The sequence below is a fragment of the Chanodichthys erythropterus genome, chromosome 3, assembly GCF_024489055.1.
Source record: "Chanodichthys erythropterus isolate Z2021 chromosome 3, ASM2448905v1, whole genome shotgun sequence".
Lineage (NCBI taxonomy): Eukaryota > Metazoa > Chordata > Actinopteri > Cypriniformes > Xenocyprididae > Chanodichthys > Chanodichthys erythropterus.
The window spans coordinates 15,054,445-15,075,225 of record NC_090223.1 but is presented as its reverse complement, the minus strand read 5'-3'; the positions used below and the strand labels follow the sequence as shown (position 1 = coordinate 15,075,225).

Sequence of the window (20,781 nt, the reverse complement as noted above, 5' to 3'; positions counted from 1 at the left end):
CAAGCTGTACGCTGTCCGCTGTCCGCCATTTTCTCCGCGCTCGAGCAGACTTGGGTAAAGTTGGTTTTATATTCGCACATTCGGACATCCGTATTTAATAGCCTTGTTAATCACACTACATTGGACATTCAGTGGACATTCACAAGTAAATATGCCATTAAAACAATACTTGCCTATTTTGATCGACTGTGAAAAATGTTGTAAGTTGACAATCGTTGGTTGTCAATATCATGTCGCTGCTTAAAATTCGCAAACATTAATTTATTGCACATTTATTGGAAAGTCTGAATTTATCAGAAGTCCGAATGTGCGAATATAAAACCAACTTTACCCAAGTCTCGAGCAGCTGTAGTGACAACAATGTCTGGTAAGTAATTGAGATGTTTTGTTGTTGGATGTAAGAGTGAACATAACAGTCTTTGTTTACTGACATCTGAGCCGCTGAACGCAGTGGATTAGTTTTATTTTTGAAGGGAATGCGCCACAGATCTAATATACACATATGATTTCTATAATGTTGCCTGCTATTTACGTTTACAGACATAACTGACTGTGTTTGTGTGTTTTTGACAGAACCTTGTGTGTATTTGACAATTTAAACAAAACAAAAAAATTGTGAAAGAGAAGTTACTCATAAGACTTGACGTCTGACAGTCTGTGTGTGTGTGTGTGTGTGTGTGTGTGTGTGTGTGTGTGTGTGTGCTTCAGATAAGTGAGCTCAGAAAACGATTCATTAGATGTTTTAACTGAAACCATTGGAAATAATAAACTTTAAAGATGAAAGTAAAACTATGCTATCCGTGAGAGTGGTCGCGATATAGGTGATAATCAAAACCAAGCAGATGTCTTGTTTGTATTTGGCAGAGGATCCGATTGAGGCAGGAACTATGATGTGGAGGGGGCGGGGCAAAGCTGCTCATTTGCATTTAAAGGCACATGCGCGAAAACAGCCTGTTTTTGACGGTAGTCTGAAATGGGTATTTACAACATGGATTTATAAATGATCTGTGAGGTATTTTAAGCTGAAACTTCACAGACACATTCTGGGGACACCAGAGACTTAAATTACATCTTGTGAAATGGACACAATATGGGACCTTTAATTAAGGGGGATTCAGTTTGTCTAACAACAGATTAAGAAGGAAAAGATGCTCACCAAATGAATCAAATATTCTTTTATACACCCATGAAAAAAAAATAATAATAATTATCACCACACAAAAAGAAAATACAAGAACATGACAATCAATCACATTATACAAAACAATGTAATGGATAGGTGCATTGCAGAAATTGGGCATTAGGTTGCACAGTTCAATAATGTGAAAATGGATGTGTGTGAGAGTCTTATTTGAGGGTATGAAGTTCATCCAACAATGTCCAAAGTTGAAGTTGTCCCTTAGCCGATAAATAATCCAACTATTGGTGATGAATTCACACCACACAATAGCAGTTCTCAAGCTCCAGACTCTTCCGAATCAGGTACAGCCATAAGTAAGCCAAAAGCCACAAGCTTACATCCATATGGGCTTCAATAACGTCAAACAAGTTCAATAACGTTTTTAAATAACAGGAAAGAAAACACATCCTTATTTTAAACTGAGCTTGAAATGGAACATTTCCCAACCAGGACATAGCACATATGCAGTCAAGCAATGCTTTCTACTGCTGCTACTATGCTAACTTCCTCTACTGCCTCACCTTTACTTAAGTAGCCCATTTAGGCACCATAGCACCCCTATGAGGAAGAAAACAGCAGACAAAAGACTTAGTAACAAGCTTGTCTGTTACACCCTAAAGCACATTTTTTGAGATGTTAAAGATAATTGACAATTAGCATACTGTTTGTATCGGCGTCAATACAAAAGATTTTCACAGGGTATGATGACTTTCTATAGGCACTGTACACACAATAAGCATATCTGTTAAATCTCATTCTGATTCAAGCAGGTTAAAAAAATGCAATGTTTCTAGGGTAAATTATTTGAAAGGACTGAAAATGGTCTTTGTTCATTGCTGATCTAAGTTCATAACCAGATAGAGTTGTTGATGATTCTTCCTATTGAAAAGCTGTGTAATGTGTGACCCTGTTGCTAATTCGTCATGTAGTGTGAACACAACATCAACTAAGTGGTATGCCAGACAGCAATGTGGTGTGAGAAGAATAGTGGTCCCTTGACTTTAAAAATCGTGCAGTGTGTGCCCAGCATAAGGCTAAGCAGTGTTGAGCCTGGTTAGTGCGTGAATAGGAGACCTCCTGTGAAAACTAGGTAGCTGTTGAAAGTGGAGTTAGTGAGTCCAGCAGGGGGTGTTCACCCTGTGGTCTGTGTGGGTCCTAACGTCCCAGTATAGTGACTGGGACACTATACTGTAACAATCACCATCCTTCAGATGACTGAGAATTGAGGTCCTGACTCTCTGTGGTCATTAAAAATCCCATGGCTCCTCTTGTAAAAAATAGGGGTGTAACCCAGTGTCTTGGCCAAATTCCCTCCATTGCCCTTATCAATCGTGGTCTCCTAATAATCCCCAACGAGTGAATTGGCTCGATTACTCTCTCTCCTCTCCACCTATAGCAGGTGTATAGTGAGTGCACTGGCGCCAGCTCAGCTAGGAGGCCTTTCTGTGTGGAGTTTGCATGTTCTCCCTGTGTTTCCTCCAGGTGTTTTGGTTTCCCTCACAAACCAAAGCATAGGTCAAATGGAGACACCATATTGTGTGAATGTGTTTGTGTGTGTGAGCCCTGCAATTGACGGGACGTCCATCCAGGGTGTTTCCACACCTGTGGCCCAAGATGACTATTTTAACATAACACAGTGTAATAAAAACGCAACACTGAGTGATGCACTCCCATTAAACCAGTCACAACCAACCACAACTCCTATTAAAAATGTCACAACCAAAATAGTCTGTGTGCTAATTATGATAACTACAGTAATCATTTCTAAAAGAATTGAGATGCTTTTCATTTCAGCAATCACCAGCCTTTAAAATAACACCAAAGCATACCATTTTTTTATGAAGAAAAAAAAAAGATGTACTTATGAGAATATTTGAGCACTTTGAATGTTTTAGAATTTATCCTATGAACTTTCTTAACTTCTTCCTTAAAAAGATTTCCGTGAATCTGGAGCCAGAACACTTTTAGATTGAAAATGTTCTTTACCAGCTTGTATTCAGCGTACTCTTCATGTTCTCTGTGATGAGGTGTAGATGAGTTCAGAGTCTTACTGTGTCTCAACCTGTGATCTTAAAAGAATCTGAGATGAGACATAATGGTCAGATATATTGAGCCAAACTCTGAATAGCTTCATGTTTTGAGTACTTTCTCCATTCATCTGGAATCTCACCATAACCCTCAAATGTTTTACTGTAGTATTTTTCCAGATCTTTCTGGAATCTGCACACAAACCACTTCCAGTAGGGCAGTTCAGAGAGGTCAGGAGTGATACTCCAGTAGGAATAATCTCCTCCTGCTCTTCTGTAATCTTTATATGGAAACCTTCCTTCTGATGTATTAAAATACTGATCACTTAAAACTAAATTTGTGCAAATATCAGAACAGAGGTTGTGTGTTGAACGGTAATATGTGCCATTAACTCCTCTCACTCTGTGGAAATGAACACTGTGTTTTCCATTATGTTCCATGTTTTTGGTGCAGATGGCTTTACAGAACGGACACTGAACCCAACAGTACCGACAGAAGTGATCGTTCAGAATCTCATTTGGCCTGAACTTGAGGTAAAGCTTTTCATCAAATATATCTGTGTTGAATCTACTGCAGATATCAGACATTATAACAGGAAGTTCTTGTCTCATCACATCTTCTAGGAGGTTGAAATCATCAACAGCATCATGTTTCACTCCACTGAGGTCTTTTTCAGAGAAGATCAGCACATCTGAGAGCTTCTGTGTGAAACTCTTCAACCACAAACCAACATGTCCTATGTTCACTTGAACATGTTCAGTAGATTCATGTGCTGCTTTCATGATCTTCTGCTGCAGGAGTTCAATGTTCTCCTTCATCTTGTGTAAAACACCGACACTGAACTTATCAGAGATGTACTGACTGACTTCATCTCTGATGAAACTCTTGAAATGATCTCTGGCATTATGAATGTAGTTCATGTATTTGTCAAAATCTTCCTTTTGTGCCAGTGTCTTCAGGATGTGTTTCTCCAGATTTGATCTGTTTCCATTCAGTGATTCACAGTTTGATCTCATTTCATCAGTCAGATCTCTGGCAATCTTCATGTAGACACTCTGCTCAATGGGCTCTTTCAGTTTCTGACAGATGATCTCACCAAAAATAGCAGCTGATGTTGATCCATCACAGTATTTCTGGAAAACACTATAGTACTCTTCTCTCTTCTTCTCAATATATCTTACAGGTTCAATGGCTTCCCTGAAGATTTTCAAATTGTCCCAGAACAAATCAAACTCTTTCTTCAGTGTTTGTTCATCATTTGTTTTGTCTTTGAGTTTTAAGGCAAGTTTTTTGCTTTTTTCATAGAGAGTGTTTTCATTATATGTCCTCTGACCATCAGTCTTTTTCTTCAGGTCTCGCTGCTGAAGAATCTCAGTTAATTTCCTCTTTGTTTCTCTCACAATATTATCCTGAAAACTTTTGATTTTGCTTTCAAATGATGTTTTCCACTGAATCAATATATATTTATCTTTGTCTTTCTCAAAGAATTCTAACATTGTTTTTTTCACTTCTTCACTTGTAGTCTTTAGTTCTCTTTGAAGATCAATTTCTTTAACTTCATGAATTACTTCATTTTCTATTTTATTGTATAGTTTGTTCTCAATTTCCATCATGGCACTGCGAAGCCTCCAGGACCATTTGCTGTATTCGGTCTCCAGTTTCCTGTAAGCTGTGACCTTTTAGAGTTGAAACCAACACAAACCATTCAGTAAGCAATGAATTAGAAAAGCTGAGAGACATTGATTGTCTTAGTTTGGAGCTGCTCTATTATTAGTATAGTATTAGTATTGTTACCACCTTTAATACCATTACTATTACTGCTTTACGAGTAAATAAAATAAGGCTAGTAACATGGACACTCACCTCTAGTAAATCATCAGTTTCAGAGCAGATCATCTTCATATCCTCTATCTGTCTTTCATATTCCTCTCTCCTCTCCACTTGTCTTCTCTTTAGTTCATCTTCATGTTGTTCTTCAAGGAGTTTTAGTTTCTCTTCAAAAGTCTTTTGTTGAGCTTCTCTTTCATTAAACTCTTTTTCTCTTTTCTTTCTCTCGTTCTCATTCATCAGTCTGTCTATTTCAGACTCATATTTGATCTGAAGTTTTTCTGTTTCTGTTTTTACTTTCTTGTTTTCTTGCCTCATTTCTTCTATTTCATGTTTAAATGTCTCTCGTTCTCGTCTCATCTTGTCTCGTATCTCTCTCTGGTGTTTCTCTTGTTCTCTTATTTCTCTTTTGAGTTCTTCTTCTCTTCTCTTTTTCTCTTTCTTCTGATTCTGTCTTTCTTCTTTCATCATCATCTTCATTCTCTCTTTCTCCTCTTCATGTTTCTTAATCAGTTCTTCTTTTTCTCTGATTCTGTCCATCAGGATCTTCATCTGTTGTTCTTGTTTTTCTCTTTCCATCTCTCTGAACATCTTACATGAGTAGAAACTCCCTCCGTTCGCTGTCACCATGTTGTCTATCTTCTCCAGTAGATCAGACACCTGTGTTCGGTCTCCAGTCTGATTATTATTGAACACATGGTATCTGTTTCCACATGCTTCAATCAGCTTCATCAAAGGAGATCCAGGTTTTCCCAAACACTGTTCAATAGTTTTGTCCTTCAGATAATCTCCTCTGGTGAAGAGCACCATGGTGTACATTAAAGACTTCTCACCAAACGTATCTTGGATGATCTTCACTGATGCTGCTTCTTCTTGAGTGAAACGTTGTCCTAAATTGAGCACAATGATGAACACATGTGGTCCAGGCAGGATCATGGAGATGCAGTGGCTGATTTCTCTCTGGATCTCCTCATTAGCAAGTTCAGGATCAAATAGTCCTGGAGTGTCGATCACAGTAACAAGTCGGCCTTTGATTTCCGTTGTTTCCCTCTGAATCTCTTTAGTGACTGTCTCTTGAGATGTTTCTGCTATAAATGCATCTCTTCCAAAGATTGTGTTTCCTGTTGCACTTTTCCCAACTCCAGTTTTTCCCAGAAGCACAATCCTCACATCATCTTCACTCTCTGTTGAACCAGTAAAAGGAAATTCATCAGTTTTAAACCCCAGTTACATTCTACAAATATTACAGACAAACATCTCCTCATACCTAAAAACCCCAAATACCTTCCACCTAGAAACACCAACCCGGACAGCACATATACATCTGCCTGACATCGGCCCACGAGTGGAACATCGGCCTCCAAACCTATACATCCAAGAAGTACTGGCCAGGCATAAATGGATATCTTCAGACAGTGCTCAATTTCCCAGCTCATCAGCTTTGGGTCGGCCCACTATTGGAGGCCGTTGCTGTGCTTATCTGTTTGTGCATGCCCAGTTATTCATCTCTTTGCAACCCACCAGAGAAAAGGTGACCCTGACAAAATTCTGCTGCTCTGCTTGGTCAGTCCCAGAATATTATATATATATATATGTCTGTTAAGTTCTTATTTTGAGAAATTTTCTTCTCTTCTATGTCTGTCTCCTATGCTGTTTATGCAGTGAACACAGTGCAGCGGTTCCGTGTTCTACGTCAGAACGCCGACTCTGTATTGGTCGACGCTGTTCATGTTCAGTAATGAGTCGGCATTCTAACATAGAATCTGGAAGCACTGAACGTGTAGAAGAATGACAGCGAGGAGATGGAATTGTTGAATAAAGTTGTTATTTTTGTTTTGTTTTTGTGCAAAATATAATACAGACCTCAACGGTTGGAGTTAAAAAAAATCATCATTTGTGTTCTACTGAAGAAACAAAGTCACCTACATCTTGGATGTCCTGGGGGTAAGCAGATAAACATCAAATTTTCATTTTTGGGTGAACTATCCCTTTAAGGTTGAACCACTGTAGTCACATGAACTGTTTTAAATGTTTTTAGTATCTTTATGGATCTTGAGGTGACATTGCTGGCAATAGAGGCCTCACTAAACCATAGAATTCAATCAAAAATATCTTAATTTGTGTTCCAAAGATGAACAGTCTTACTGTTGTAGAACGACATTAGAGTGAGTAATTAATGACAGAATTTTCATTTTGGGGTGAACTAACCCTTTAACTATTCAGTCCTTCAACCTCTATTTCTATTTTCAACCAGTCTATCCCCCCTCCTACTCGGCCAGCTACAGCAGTCCATCACCCTTCTCCTGTCTCAGCAGCTATGCTCACAAATTAGCTGCAGTTTACAGCAATATGGCTCCTGTTTACTCTGACATTTCTCAAACAGCTAACTCTTCTGTCCAAATAACATATTCAGCAACCCATGGGATTCTACCACACGCAGGGCAATCTGGACTCCTTCAACCTCCATTTCTATTTTTAACTGATCTATTCTTAAAAGACAATAGTAAATAATCAACTTGTCTTCTCCCCACATTGCTCACATTCCAAGCACTAACAGTATCATCTCAGCTCCAGTCTTCTCATGCAATATGCTACCATCGACCATGAAATTAAATACTAGCACTTCTAGGCCACCTCAGTTCCTTCCATCCATCCACCAATCCATCCATACATCCATTCCGTAACCTTCCATCCCCCTGTCTTTCCATCCACCAATCCATCCATTCATACGTCCATCCATCCGTCCGTTCAAAGCATCTGGATAATCACTCAGGGGAAGTCCTTCTTGTCCAATTTTCCTTTGAAAGCAACAGCCATCCCCTCTCTCCACAACAGTCATGTTAGATGTTGCATGCAAATGGAAATGTGCCTCTGGCAACAATTTCTCTCATCCTGGAACGGCATTACATTTTCTTTTCTACATTGACTACATCACTCATCCCAGTGACATTACATTTTACTCTGATGCAGCACCCTCTAGAGACTTCAGCTTCAGCTTATAGTGGGCACTGGTTTGCCTACGATTTGACATTACTTCTGCGGCAGTGGAGAAATTGGCCAGAAGAACTGAGCTCGTGCGGGAGCCGAGGTGACATCACTCCTCTTCATCGGGATGACGATCTTCTTGGCACAAGTTTACGTTTGTCAAGCCTTCGTCATCCTCCATCTCCTAGGAGACGGACTCTTTTCTTTATTTCCAGTTATCTTACTTTCAAGTTAAAACCTTGCTTTGGAAAACCCGCCGGAGAACACCCTCCTGAAAAGGACCAATCGCTCCAAGCCAAGTGCATTGAAACTCTACGGAAAGGCAGTAACTACAGCACTCTGAACTTATGCAACTAACAACCTTTTAAAATTTGTGTAAACTGAGGTTCCTTGCTGGCTCTCAAAGGTTAACTGTTTGTAATTTGCCACTCTTTTGATCACCTCTGTTTCTTTGACTTTACTTTCGTTTTCCATATTTGTGTATTCTTAGTGTATATGTAGTCTATGTATTCGTAGTTTCATATATTAAATACATTATATTCATGGTCGATTGTTTCTGCTGCTCATTCAGAAAACCAAGTCACTTCTACGTTTCGTTTCTACAACATTGCTTTGCGCTTTGATGCTATAATAGGAATTTATTCTCGTGGCCAGAGAATAAAATTTCTTTCAAAATAGTCTGAGAAAAACACAGAATTGTTGACATTTTTGCAGATTTATTAAAAAAGAAAAACTGAAATATCACATGGTCCGAAGTATTCAGACCCTTTGCTCAGTATTTAGTAGAAGCACCCTTTTGATCTAATACAGCCATGAGTCTTTTTGGGAAAGATGCAACAAGTTTTTCACTCCTGGATTTGGGGATCCTATGCCATTCCTTGCAGATCCTCTCCAGTTCTGTCAGGTTGGATGGTAAACGTTGGTGGACAGCCATTTTTAGGTCTCTCCAGAGATGCTCAATTGGGTTTAAGTCAGGGCTTTGGCTGGGCCATTCAAGAACAGTCACGGAGTTGTTGTGAAGCCACTCCTTCGTTATTTTAGCTGTGTGCTATCATTGTCTTGTTGGAAGGTAAACCTTCAGCCCAGTCTGAGGTCCTGAGCACTCTGGAGAAGGTTTTCGTCCAGGATATCCCTGTACTTGGCCGCATTCATCTTTCCCTCGATTGCAACTCGATTGTCGTCCTGTCCCTGCAGCTGAAAAACACCCCCACAGCATGATGCTGCCACCACCATGCTTTACTGTTGGGACTGTATTAGACAGGTGATGAGCAGTGCCTGGTTTTCTCCACACATACCGCTTAGAATTAAGGCCAAAAAGTTCTATCTTGGTCTCATCAGATCAGAGAATCTTATTTCTCACCATCTTGGAGTCCTTCAGGTGTTTTTTAGCAAACTCCATGTGGGCTTTCATGTGTCTTGCACTGAGGCTTCCGTCGGGCCACTCTGCCATAAAGCCCCGACTGGTGGAGGGCTGCAGTGATGGTTGACTTTCTACAACTTTCTCCCATCTCCCGACTGCATCTCTGGAGCTCAGCCACAGTGATCTTTTAGTTCTTCTTTACCTCTCTCACCAAGGGTTCTTCCCCGATAGCTCAGTTTGGCCGGACGGCCAGCTCTAGGAAGGGTTCTGGTCGTCCCAAACGTCTTCCATTTAAGGATTATGGAGGCCACTGTGCACTTAGGAACCTTAAGTGCAGCAGAATTTTCTTTTTTGGTAACCTTGGCCAGATCTGTGCCTTGCCACAATTCTGTCTCTGAGCTCTTCAGGCAGTTCCTTTGACCTCATGATTCTCATTTGCTCTGACATGCACTGTGAGCTGTAAGCTCTTATATAGACAGGTGTGCAGCTTTCCTAATCAAATCCAATCAGTATAATCAAACACAGCTGGACTCAAATGAAGGTGTAGAACCATCTCAAGGATGATCAGAAGAAATGGACAGCACATGAGTTAAATATATGAGTGTCACAGCAAAGGGTCTGAATACTTAGGACCATGTGATATTTCAGTTTTTCTTTTTTAATAAATCTGCAAAAATGTCAACAATTCTGTGTTTTTCTGTCAATATGGGGTGCTGTGTGTACATTAATGAGGGAAAATGAGGGAAAAACTTAAATGATTTTAGCAAATGGCTGCAATATAACAAAGAGTGAAAAATTTAATGGGGTCTGAATACTTTCCATACCCACTGTATGTAATTATTACAATACGTTGTAATCAATTCACAGTATATGTGCATAATTCCCTCTTTGGGCAATCTATATTATAATTAGTCATAACACGTGATGATTTTTTTATATTCATATATTTCACCCATGATTTGAGCTAATTGATTAAATACCTGTGATACGTTCCCTTTCAAAGGCTACACTCTAAGCTGCGCTTTATTCAGCGCTATGGGAACGTCTTTAGTTGTGACCAGCTGTGAACATATGTGTAAAACAACGTCAATGAAATTGACCTATATTTATAGCCTTCCGCGACGTCATTGGAATGCGTCGTAGCGAGGCTACAATTAGATGTGCCACCTGTGCATCAGCAGGTCTTTTGTCTTCAGAGTCCACTCTGTGAAGTTGTGTGTAAAGTCTGTGTGTTTCAAACAGTACTATTACAGTCAGTTCAAAGAAAAAGCAAGCCCTGTCATCGTTCTTTCCTCTACTCTGTTAGGAGTTAGATTCAGTAAGCAGCGCGCAGAACTTTTCTCTCATATGTTCCTCTTTCATCTCTGCTTGCTGCAAGTGAAATTTAACACTCACACACACATATATATATATATATATATATATATATATATATATATATATATATATATATATATATATCTTTATTGAGAGAAAAGTATGAGCGAGCAAAGCAAGCCGTGTGTGCCTCCGTGCTCACGTCCTATGTCCGACACACACCAGTATTGCTTTGTTTGTTTGGGGGAAGAGCACGCTGCTCTTGCGTTCGTTAGAAAGCGGTGAATGCAAGCACTCTGATCTCCTCACAGTTTAAATGCTCTGCACTCGTTTGGCTTACTTCCAAGAGTCAGCACCTACGGTACGTTCGTGGGGCTCGCAGTTGGATTTGGCTGACGAGCGGGAGACGGGTCCTCCCCTTTCGCCCGCTCTGTCACCTGATCAACGCGTCCCTTCGCGCGATCCTGAAGCGTGCTCCGGTGTTTCTTCAGTTCGTGCGGGGGATGACAAATCTCTTTTCGAGTGTGCTGCCTCTGAGCGTTCCTCACGTGATGATAAAGCAGTTGAGGAATTACTCAAGGTAGTAACTCGAGCTGTGGCCACATTACAGCTAGACTGGCCACAGGAAAAAGAGACCCCCAAACGCTCAAAGTTAGAGGATAGGTTTCTGTCTGGTGGCCAGGGGGAGGGATCTCAACGTCAATCTCTCCCCTTCTTTGAGGACCTCCATGATGAATTAACTAAATCATGGAGAAAACCGTATACTTCCCGGATCTTTGTGCCCTCAACGTCGATTTATTCGACTATCGTGGGCGCTGAGGAACGGGGGTATACGACGATGCCCCAGGTTGAAGAGACGCTTGTGAGCTATCTCTCGCCTGGATCAGCATTGTCATTAAAGAAACCTACCCTCCCCACAAAGTCCTGCAGAACCACCTCAGTGCTTGTGGGTAAAGCTTTTCAAGCTGTGGGTCAGGCTGGTGCTGCTTTGCACACCATGGTGGTGTTGCAAGCATATCAGGCTGACCTGCTAAAGGATTTGAGTGGGGGTACCACCATCGACGAGGAAGAGTTCTCAGAACTTCGTCGTGCCACAGATCTATCTCTCCGTGCCACCAAGCAGACGGTCCGTGCTATCGGCCAAAGCACCGCGTTTTTATGCTTGATGCGCCAGTGACACCTTTCGGTCTGTTTGGCACAGTCGTCAACAGGTTTCGGGAGGTGAGAAGTCTGAGGAAGCATTCGCGCAGTTCCTTCCTCGCCGCACTCAAGGGGAGGGGCCGTCGGCCACCCAGCCCCAACCCGGTCCTTCGAAAAGGGAGGTACAGAAACAAAGTGTGGCGAGTCGAGCTCCCCCTCATAAGGATTTGGGACCGTCTCGCCGCCTGCAGCAACCTCCCAGGCAAGACCTCAGGAACATTCTACAGAAAAAGAAGTCGTCCTGATGGTCTTGCGCCCAGCCCCGTGGGGATGGCCCCCCTCAGGACGGGGCGCGTACTACACCTAAAACCCGCCCCTTCTCGACATCTCCACGTAAACCCTCCTTCCCCGCCACCTCTGGTGCTTCAGAGGGCAGCGGTTTCCAGCGAAATGTTCTGTTGCTTCCTGTAACACATCAGGACGCGGAACACCTAACATCCCCTCAAAGGGAAGTATCAAAATTAGTGCCCATTTCAGAAAACCTGGCAGCGTGGAAACTACTGCCAGGGGTATCTGCGTGGGTTCTAAAGACAGTAGAATTAGGATACAGAATCCAATTTATTCGTCTTCTTCCGCGTTTCAACGGCGTGGTCTCCACTACTGTGAAGCCGGGGCAAGCGACATCACTGTCACGAGAGCTGCAATCTCTTCTGGAGAAAGGGGCTATAGAACGTCTAGAGAGAGAGTCAGGTTATTACAGCAGATACTTCCTAACTCCCAAGAAGGACGGGGGGTTGCGTCCAATCTTAGATCGTCAAGGCTTGAACCGTTCAGTCAAAGTTCAAAATGTTAACAGTAAAGATGGTCGTGTCGCAAATCCAACAGTACGATTGGTTCATCACGATCGATCTCAAGGACGCATATTTTCACATCGAAATACTGCCACAACACAAGAGGTTCCTGAGGTTCGCTTTCGGGGGCGAAGCCTACCAGTATCGGGTTCTTCCATTCGGCCTAGCCCTATCACCCCGCACATACACAAAATGCATGGATGCAGCACTGACTCCATTGCGACTTCAGGGCATTCGCATTTTGAATTACATAGACGACTGGCTAATATTAGCGCAGTCACGAGAGATGGCACCATGCGCCATGTCGTCGCAGATTGCTAACGACAGACGCCTCCCTGATGGGCTGGGGAGCGGTCTTAAATGGCCGTCCAGCCCAAGGGGAATGGGAGGGCCATCAGCTCGTCTGGCACATCAACTGCCTAGAGCTGATGGCTGTATTTCTGGCCCTGAAATACTTTCTCCAGCAGCTGAGAGGCTGCCATGTCCTAGTGCGGATGGACAACACAACAGCAGTCTCTTATATAAATCGCCAGGGAGGTCTGCGTTCACACCATCTAAACAAGATAGCACAACAGATTTTCCTCTGGGCCAAGAACAAGTTCCTGTCACTGAGGGCAGTGTACATTCCTGGGTACCAGAATGTGGGAGCGGATTTACTGTAGAGACAGAAACTACTGAGCGGGGAGTGGAAACTTCACCCAGACGTAGTGAAACAGATATGGCTGAGATTCTACGAGGCGGAGGTGGACCTCTTCGCCTCCCATCAGACAGAGCAATGTCCCCTTTACTTCTCTCAGAGTCACCCAGCTCCCCTAGGTCTGGATGCGATGGCGCATACATGGCCTTCGATGCGCCTGTATGCCTTTCCTCCAGTTACTCTGCTCCCTCGACGGCTCGCCCTGGGCGATACCGAGCAGGAGGGAACTTCTGTCTCAGGCACAGGGGACAATATTTCATCCCCGGCCAGAGATGTGGAATCTTCATGTCTGGCCCTTGAGGGGCACCAACTGAGGGATACAGGGCTTTCACCTCAAGTTATCGAGACTATTTTAAATGCTAGAGCTCCCTCTACTAGAGCAAGTTATACCAACAAATGGGGTGTCTTTGAAAGATGGTGTACTGCACACAATGCAGTGCCAAATTGCTACAGTTCTGGACTTCCTTCAGGAAAAGTTATCGACAGGTACATGCCCCGCCACTCTCAGGGTTTATGTGGCCGCTCTCTCGGCTTGCCACGCTTTGATTGACAGGGTACCATTGGGCAAGCATGTCCTGCTCTCTCGTTTCGTTCAAGGAGCCAGGTGGCTTAAGCCTCCTTCTAGAACTAGGATCCCTTCATGGGACCTAGCAATAGTCTTAGAAGGCCAGGTTGAGACCCCCTTTGAACCATTAGAGTCAGTTTCTGACAAGCTGTTAACTCTGAAAATGTTTTTTCTTATGGCTATAACTTGGGGATTTGCAGGTTCTGTCCATTGTGCCATCCTGCTTAGACTTTGCCCCAGGAATGGTGAAAGCTATTTTGCATCCTCATCCTGACTATCTGCCTAAAGTTCCTTTCTCGAACTTGCATCCAGTCACTCTTGAAGCCTTCTGCCCTCCGCCGTTCACAACGCCAGAGCAGGAGAGACTTCACAGACTGTGTCCAGTCTGTGCTCTTCTGACTTATGTCCACTGCACTAGCCAGTGGCGTAAGTCAGAGCAACTTGTTGTTTGTCATGGCGGCCATAACAGGGGTGCGGCCGCCACGAAGCACATCATGTCACATTGGGTGAGAGATGCTATTGCCCTTGCTTATGAGGCGCATGGTCAAACTTCGCCAACGGGCATCAGGGCTCATTCCACCAGGGGGGTTGCCTCTTCTAGAGCTTTGACGGGGGGCGCCCCCTTACAAAATTTTTGTGATGCGGCAGGTTGGTCCTCTCTGCACACATTCATAAAGTTTTATAGTTTGGATGTTCATGTTACTCCGGGCTCTCATGTCCTTGAGTCGACATCACAAGCTAGCGTCTGAGACTCTCTGTGCTTGTGACACACTTCACAGCCTGGGGGTCTGGACACACAGTGTGGCGGCGTGGGTATTCTCATTCCCATAATACTGAATAAAGCACAGCTTAGAGTGTAGCCTTTGAAAGGGAACGCCACGGGTTACTTCACTGTAACCCTGTTCCCTGAAAAGGCGGGAACGAGAAGCTGCGCTTCTTTGCCGCACTGAGATGTCTCTGGACTGCTCTTCAGACGATGCACAGTCGTCTATCTGATGCACAGGTGGCACATCTAATTATAGCCTCGCTACGACGCATTTCAATGACGTCACGCGAGGCTATAAATAGGTCAGTTTCATTGACGTTGTTTTACACATATATTCACAGGTGATCACGACTAAAGACGTTCCCATAGCGCTGAATAAAGCACAGCTTCTCGTTCCCGCCTTTTCAGGGAACAGGGTTACAGTGAGTAACCCGGGGCGTTACACATCTTCAACTAACCCAGCAAGCCAGAAATATCACTTCTATAATTGCCTTGCCCCAAGCTCTCTTTCAGCTTTCTTAACGGGCTGGAACTGTTTCAAAGGTTATCTTGCCACTACAAATGCCTTCTACTAACCTATGACTGACTTAGCCTCTGCATCCTGTCCCTTCACTGAAGCTATTTAGAGTCCATCCCTGCATCCCAATGTGCATACTATCCACCCTATCCGCCCTAAATAGTATTGAATATTACTAGTGTCACAAACTATTTAGGATGGACAGTATGCACATTGAGACGCAGACCATGTTCCTCCTTGCCTTTTGTTGGCATCCTACGATGTAATATTTTGCCCCTACTTCATCCACATTCAATCCATCTATCTATCCCTGCCTCTCTAACATTTCCACCCACTCTTAATATACTCTCATATTTACTCTTTGGAGAAGCAAAACGGAACACTTAGGAGCATCATACCCTATTTACATCTTCCATTTAAACTCCTTCCTCAGCCCATTCTAACCTAATATTAAATATGTTTTCTCCAGACATGTTGCCTGAGCATCTCCCAATGATCCACTCTTTCTTACTGAAACCAGAAAACTGGCCACAAGATTCACTTCATCAAATCCTCCACTGAACTAGTTAACTGAGGTTCAGGACCCAGCCATGCCTCAACCAATTTCCTGATTTCTCAAAACCTTCTTATATTGGGACACACCTAACAGTACTCTGTCTCTTTCTCTCAAACCCTCCCTTTTCCTTCCTTCTCTCATCAATTCAACTATCCTTACCATCCTCTGTTCTCTTCCCTTCCAGGTTGTATAGGGGGTCCTAATCACTCGTCTTACATTTAACTGAGATGATTCCCCCACTATAAGTCTCCTGGCTGCCAACGCCAGATGCCCGGGTCAACCTGATTACCATCCCTTTCCCCCTTCCTCTTTCCCTATTCATCCCTAACTTTATTTAATAGTTCTCCAACATTTATGGATGTGGTGTAGCACTTTCTCATGAAATGAAACTGAAATTTAAATTTGTCATTTTTATAGCCCTTTAAAGGGGAATTTAGTAGTTCTTTAGCAAGCATGAGCAGCTCTGTTCTTTATGTATTTTAAGTACCAATACCATGTTGGCGGCAGCTAATGAGTGAGAGGATTGTTTTTAACACTTTTTTTTTTTTAAAGTGATTGAGTACAGTTTTTGTGAGGGTACACCATTCATGTGACTCTTCATGCCAAACATATTCTCAATGTGTAAGATATATAATTAGCTCCAAACTACAGAATTAACATTTAAGACCAAATTAATTTTCTGGTCAATTACCTGGTGACAGTAAATGTGTCTCCAGTGAATTAATTTTCTTCTTCATGTCTTCAAATTGCAGTATTTTTTTCATCTGTGCCTCCAGAAATGTCTCTGTGGAGTAAAACTCTCCTCTGTTTTCTTCCAACATCTGCTCAACGTTCTCCATCAATGTGGACACTTGTGTATTGGGACCAAAGAAATTATGTCGTCCTCCAAAACTCTCAATGACAGACTGTGTTTCTTCATTGAGTTCTGCTGTCTGATGCTCTGAATTCTGCATTATGAAGATCATCATGTGTTTGTTGATTCTGGAGCTGAAGATCCTCTGGATCTCCTCCATTTCTGCTTTGTCTTCATCAGTCAGTGGAGTGTCAGGAATAATGAGGAGGAAAACATGAACTCCAGGATCACAGAGAGACACACAGCGGAGAGTCAGACGCATCACTTCCTCCTCTGAGAGACGAGTGTTGAAAAGAACTGGAAGCTCCACCAGACTGATCTGACGTCTATGAAGATCCACATCTGATTTTATGTCGGTCTGCTGCAGGATCAGCTCTGATATGGAGGATTTTAATGTCCTGTCACTTCCACACACAACCAGATTCAGCTTCACATCCTCTGAAACTGAGAAGAACATTTCATGAGTTTGCCTGCCTGTTCAGCCTTGACAGTTAATAGTAAAATTAACTTGAACTTCATTTAAAAATGGTCCGTTTATCATTAGGCACATCAAATATCATCACACTCACGTCTTTCTGTGGCTTGTTGCTTCATTGAGAAATACTGTGAAGCTTCAGCACAATCCATGTGACATCCATTATTAATTTTCATAATGTCCTCAAACGCCTGCAGGAGATCATCAGGAGAGCTGCTTCTCTGAAGACTGAAGTGTCTGTTGAAGCATTTCTGAATGATCTTCTGTAGGATGTCATTGGTTTCAGTGGACTCTTGTGTGGTGAGCACCATGGTGTGTTGATAAACCCTCTCAGAGAAAGAGTCCAGCACCTTCTCCACACACTCCTGATCTTCCGCTGAACACTGATCATGTTTGAGGACCAGAACGATCACATGAGGTCCTGGATCAGACAGAGACAAACACTCTTTCACTGTCTGTGTGATGTGACGGAGTGACAGATGTGTCTGGAGCAGCTGAGGACTGTTGATGACCATCACATGTCTGTCCTTCAATCTTCCTCCAACTCTCTCTACAACACCTGGAGGAGCTTCACTGTCAAGCGCTGCTCGTCCCAACAGGAAGTTTCCCACCTGACTGTTTTCTGACACGCTCTTCCCCAGCAGAACAATCCTCACTGTAAAGAGTGAGATTCACAATCCTCACTTCATACATTATCACAGAGCTCATGTGATATGTAACATGTTAAGATCTTGAACTTAATCCAACATCACTATTCAAAATGGACATAATACACCAGTAGGAGGTGTTTAAGGCTGAATTTATCTCTTCTGCTTTTAAGGGGTCAATCTGCCCATAATTTCAACATTCTCTTAATTACTTCATGTGTTTGTTTATCTGTAAAAAGACTTACTCATAGGGGGTTTTTCTTTGCTCCATCTTCTTCTGCAAAGAGGATTGTGGGCAAAAATCACTGTATGAAAAGAAAATCTTCTATTTTACTCTATCATCACAGTAACACAAACCAATAGAAACCATCTTTAAATAATGCTTACAAGCAGAAATATGAAAGAGAGATGCTGAGAAATCAGTTTAAAAAATACAATCACTTTAGCGTTTTTTGACGTGTTGTCTTGAGAAAACTAAGAATGTTGCTCATTTTAACTTTTTCTGAATATACAGTGAAGAAACCATGATAATATTAATAATATCTCTGCTCTTATTTGGTCTATTGAATGAATTTGATAAAATGTTCCTGAACAGTCATTTGAATCTATCTGTCATCCTCACCTCTGGTGTCAGCGCTTGACATGTTTATACTCTGTTCTCTCCTCTGTGTCTGTCCTTAGTCTTCAGTCAAACATCATCTCTGACTTCTGACGTCTGTCTGTTTTCTCATCCTGTATGAGATTCACGGATTTCACTGCTTTCACTGTTCTACTGAACTACATAAAAGTAAATTAAACTGAATGATTTGTAACACCTTTTTTCATGGTCCCATTTCAGTAGCATCCAAAGGCTGAAGGCTACCAGTAAAGCTAACTAAGTTTATTAAATTCAACAATATGTGCACATTAATTATTAATATTATGCCAATGAAAACACCTGTTCGTTGTCTCACCACATTTTCAGTTACAAATGACCTGAATCACTTAAATCATATATTTTAAATTCAAAATGGTGAAATTAGATTTAGAAATTAGATAAGTTTATTTGTGTGCATCACTGATTATTTCTCTCGTTTACAAATTCTTTAGCTACTTTATGGCTGTTAAAGGGTTAGTTCACCCAAAAAAAAAAAAAAAAAAAAAATCTGTCATTTATTACTCACCCTCATGTCATTCCACACCCTTAAGACCTTAGTTAATCTTCAGAACACAAATTGAGATATTTTAGTTGAAATCCGATGGCTCCGTGAGGCATTCATATGGAGCAATGACACTTCCTCTCTCAAGATCCATAGAGGTACTAAAAACATATTTAAATCAGTTCATGCGAGTACAGTGGTTCAATATTAATATTATAAAGTGACGAAAATATTTTTGGTGCACCAAAAAAAACTAAATAACGACTTATTTATTGATGGCCGATTTTAAAACACTGCTCCAGGAAGCATCGGATCATAAATAAATCAGTGTGTCGAATCATGAATTGGATCACGGGTCAAACTGCCAAACTGCTGAAATCACGTGACTTTGGCGCTCCGAACAGATGATTCGACACACTGATTCATTTATGCTCAGAATCTTCATGAAGCAGAGTTTTGAAATCGGCCATCAATAAATAAGTCGTTATTTTGTGTTTTTTTGGCGCACCAAAAATATTCTCGTTGCTTTATAATATTAATATTGAACCACTGTACTACATGAACTGATTTAAATATGTTTTTAGTACATTAATGGATCTTGACAGAGGAAGTGACATTGCTCCCTATGAAGGCCTCACTGAGCCATTGGATTTCAACTAAAATATCTTAATTTGTGTTCATTTGTGATTAACAAAGGTCTTGCGGGTGTGGAACAGCATGAGGGTGAGTAATTAATGACAGAATTTTCAACTGTGGCACGCTGCTCTCAGCAGTGTCTATGAACATATAATTCACTTACTTTCATTTGATTTGTGGTTTTAGACTGCTGAGGCAGCTCAGATGAGAAGGTTGGTTATCTTGGCACTGTGCAATTCATTGCAGCACCAATAAAAATAGAGTTAATATTAGGCTATTATTTCCCAACCTTTATTATAAACACCTGAAAAATACATAGGACCTCAATGGTGGGCACAGCCCTGCTCTCAACACTGAAAGACAGTGTCTTTAACACTGATTTGTTCCTGATACAGTACATTCATAATTAAACTAAACTTATGTTGTGTTGTATGCTACTCTACATTAATTACTATTGAATTTAACATGGATGAAAGGATTCTGTGAGGGATCGTCATACAATCAGTCGTCATCATCATCATATGTATTCACAATGACACGCACAGTATAAAGGTCCTAAATCACACTTCACAACTTACAGTACAACTTTTGAAATTGTTTTATTCAATTTTTGTCTACTGAAAGTTTTTTTTTTTTTTTTTGGAAAGACATTTCATTAGATAAATAATTGGCATAATGTTAAACAACAGTACAATCCATTGAACACAATTTAGGCCTACTTCTGTGTCCATTACAGCCTCATTTTCATTTCTGTCAAAAATTAAATATGGCACTACCCTGACTATAAGGCCTATTTCATATAACAAATGATGTATTTAAAATGAAATGTGATACCTGGTTTAGAAGTCATTCTTGGAAGTTTATGTCCTCATTGCTGTATGAGAGCAAGATGAAATCTGTATGTACGGGTGGAGTCGTCATGATACAAAGGTCAAAACTTTTACTGTTTATCTTGAACAACAGGTGTGGGTAAAAGTTCAACGTACAGTTCCTTTGGGAATGAGGCATAATGTAAATCGCAAAGACTATAATGATTTTCAGCAACAAAAATAGATGGACAATAAAGCAGAATGAAATTATGAATTTCAGAGAACTTCTGTTAGCTGATCAGTATATTGTATATATATTATGTATATTTGACAGTACATCTACTCCTCACCATTATCTCGAATCATCTGCAGTTTTTATTATTTCAATAAAATGATCTAAGGTGATGATGCTGATAGCCCTCATCATAATTCT

At 41.5% G+C, this 20,781-nt stretch overlaps 1 protein-coding gene across 3 annotated transcripts; it reads right to left on the bottom strand.

The window, feature by feature from the left end:
* Positions 1 to 1,194: 1,194 nt before the first annotated feature.
* LOC137017153 (uncharacterized) lies at positions 1,195 to 20,448 on the bottom strand. 3 transcript variants are annotated; one of them, XM_067381129.1, is made up of 7 exons: positions 20,374 to 20,448; positions 18,387 to 18,541; positions 18,010 to 18,069; positions 17,212 to 17,772; positions 16,481 to 17,086; positions 5,072 to 6,219; positions 1,195 to 4,884 (listed from the first exon to the last, which is right to left on the bottom strand). In XM_067381129.1, exons 2-7 carry the CDS (start codon positions 18,406 to 18,408, stop codon positions 3,280 to 3,282), a joined length of 4,002 nt encoding a protein of 1,333 aa, XP_067237230.1. In that variant the 5' UTR covers positions 18,409 to 18,541; positions 20,374 to 20,448; the 3' UTR covers positions 1,195 to 3,279. The 3 variants fall into 3 exon arrangements, with proteins under 3 accessions (XP_067237230.1, XP_067237232.1, XP_067237231.1); XM_067381131.1 differs by having other exon boundaries at positions 18,010 to 18,041; XM_067381130.1 differs by lacking the exon at positions 18,387 to 18,541 and having other exon boundaries at positions 20,374 to 20,439.
* Positions 20,449 to 20,781: the final 333 nt, after the last annotated feature.

Coding starts and splice junctions, on each gene's coding strand:
- LOC137017153 (XM_067381129.1), bottom strand. CDS start 18,408: ATGTCAAGCGCTGACACCAGAG. Junction 17,773..18,009: donor CAAAGAAAAACCCCCTATGA/GTAAGTCTTTTT, acceptor CACTCTTTACAG/TGAGGATTGTTCTGCTGGGG. Junction 6,220..16,480: donor GACACATTTACTGTCACCAG/GTAATTGACCAG, acceptor CTGGTTCAACAG/AGAGTGAAGATGATGTGAGG.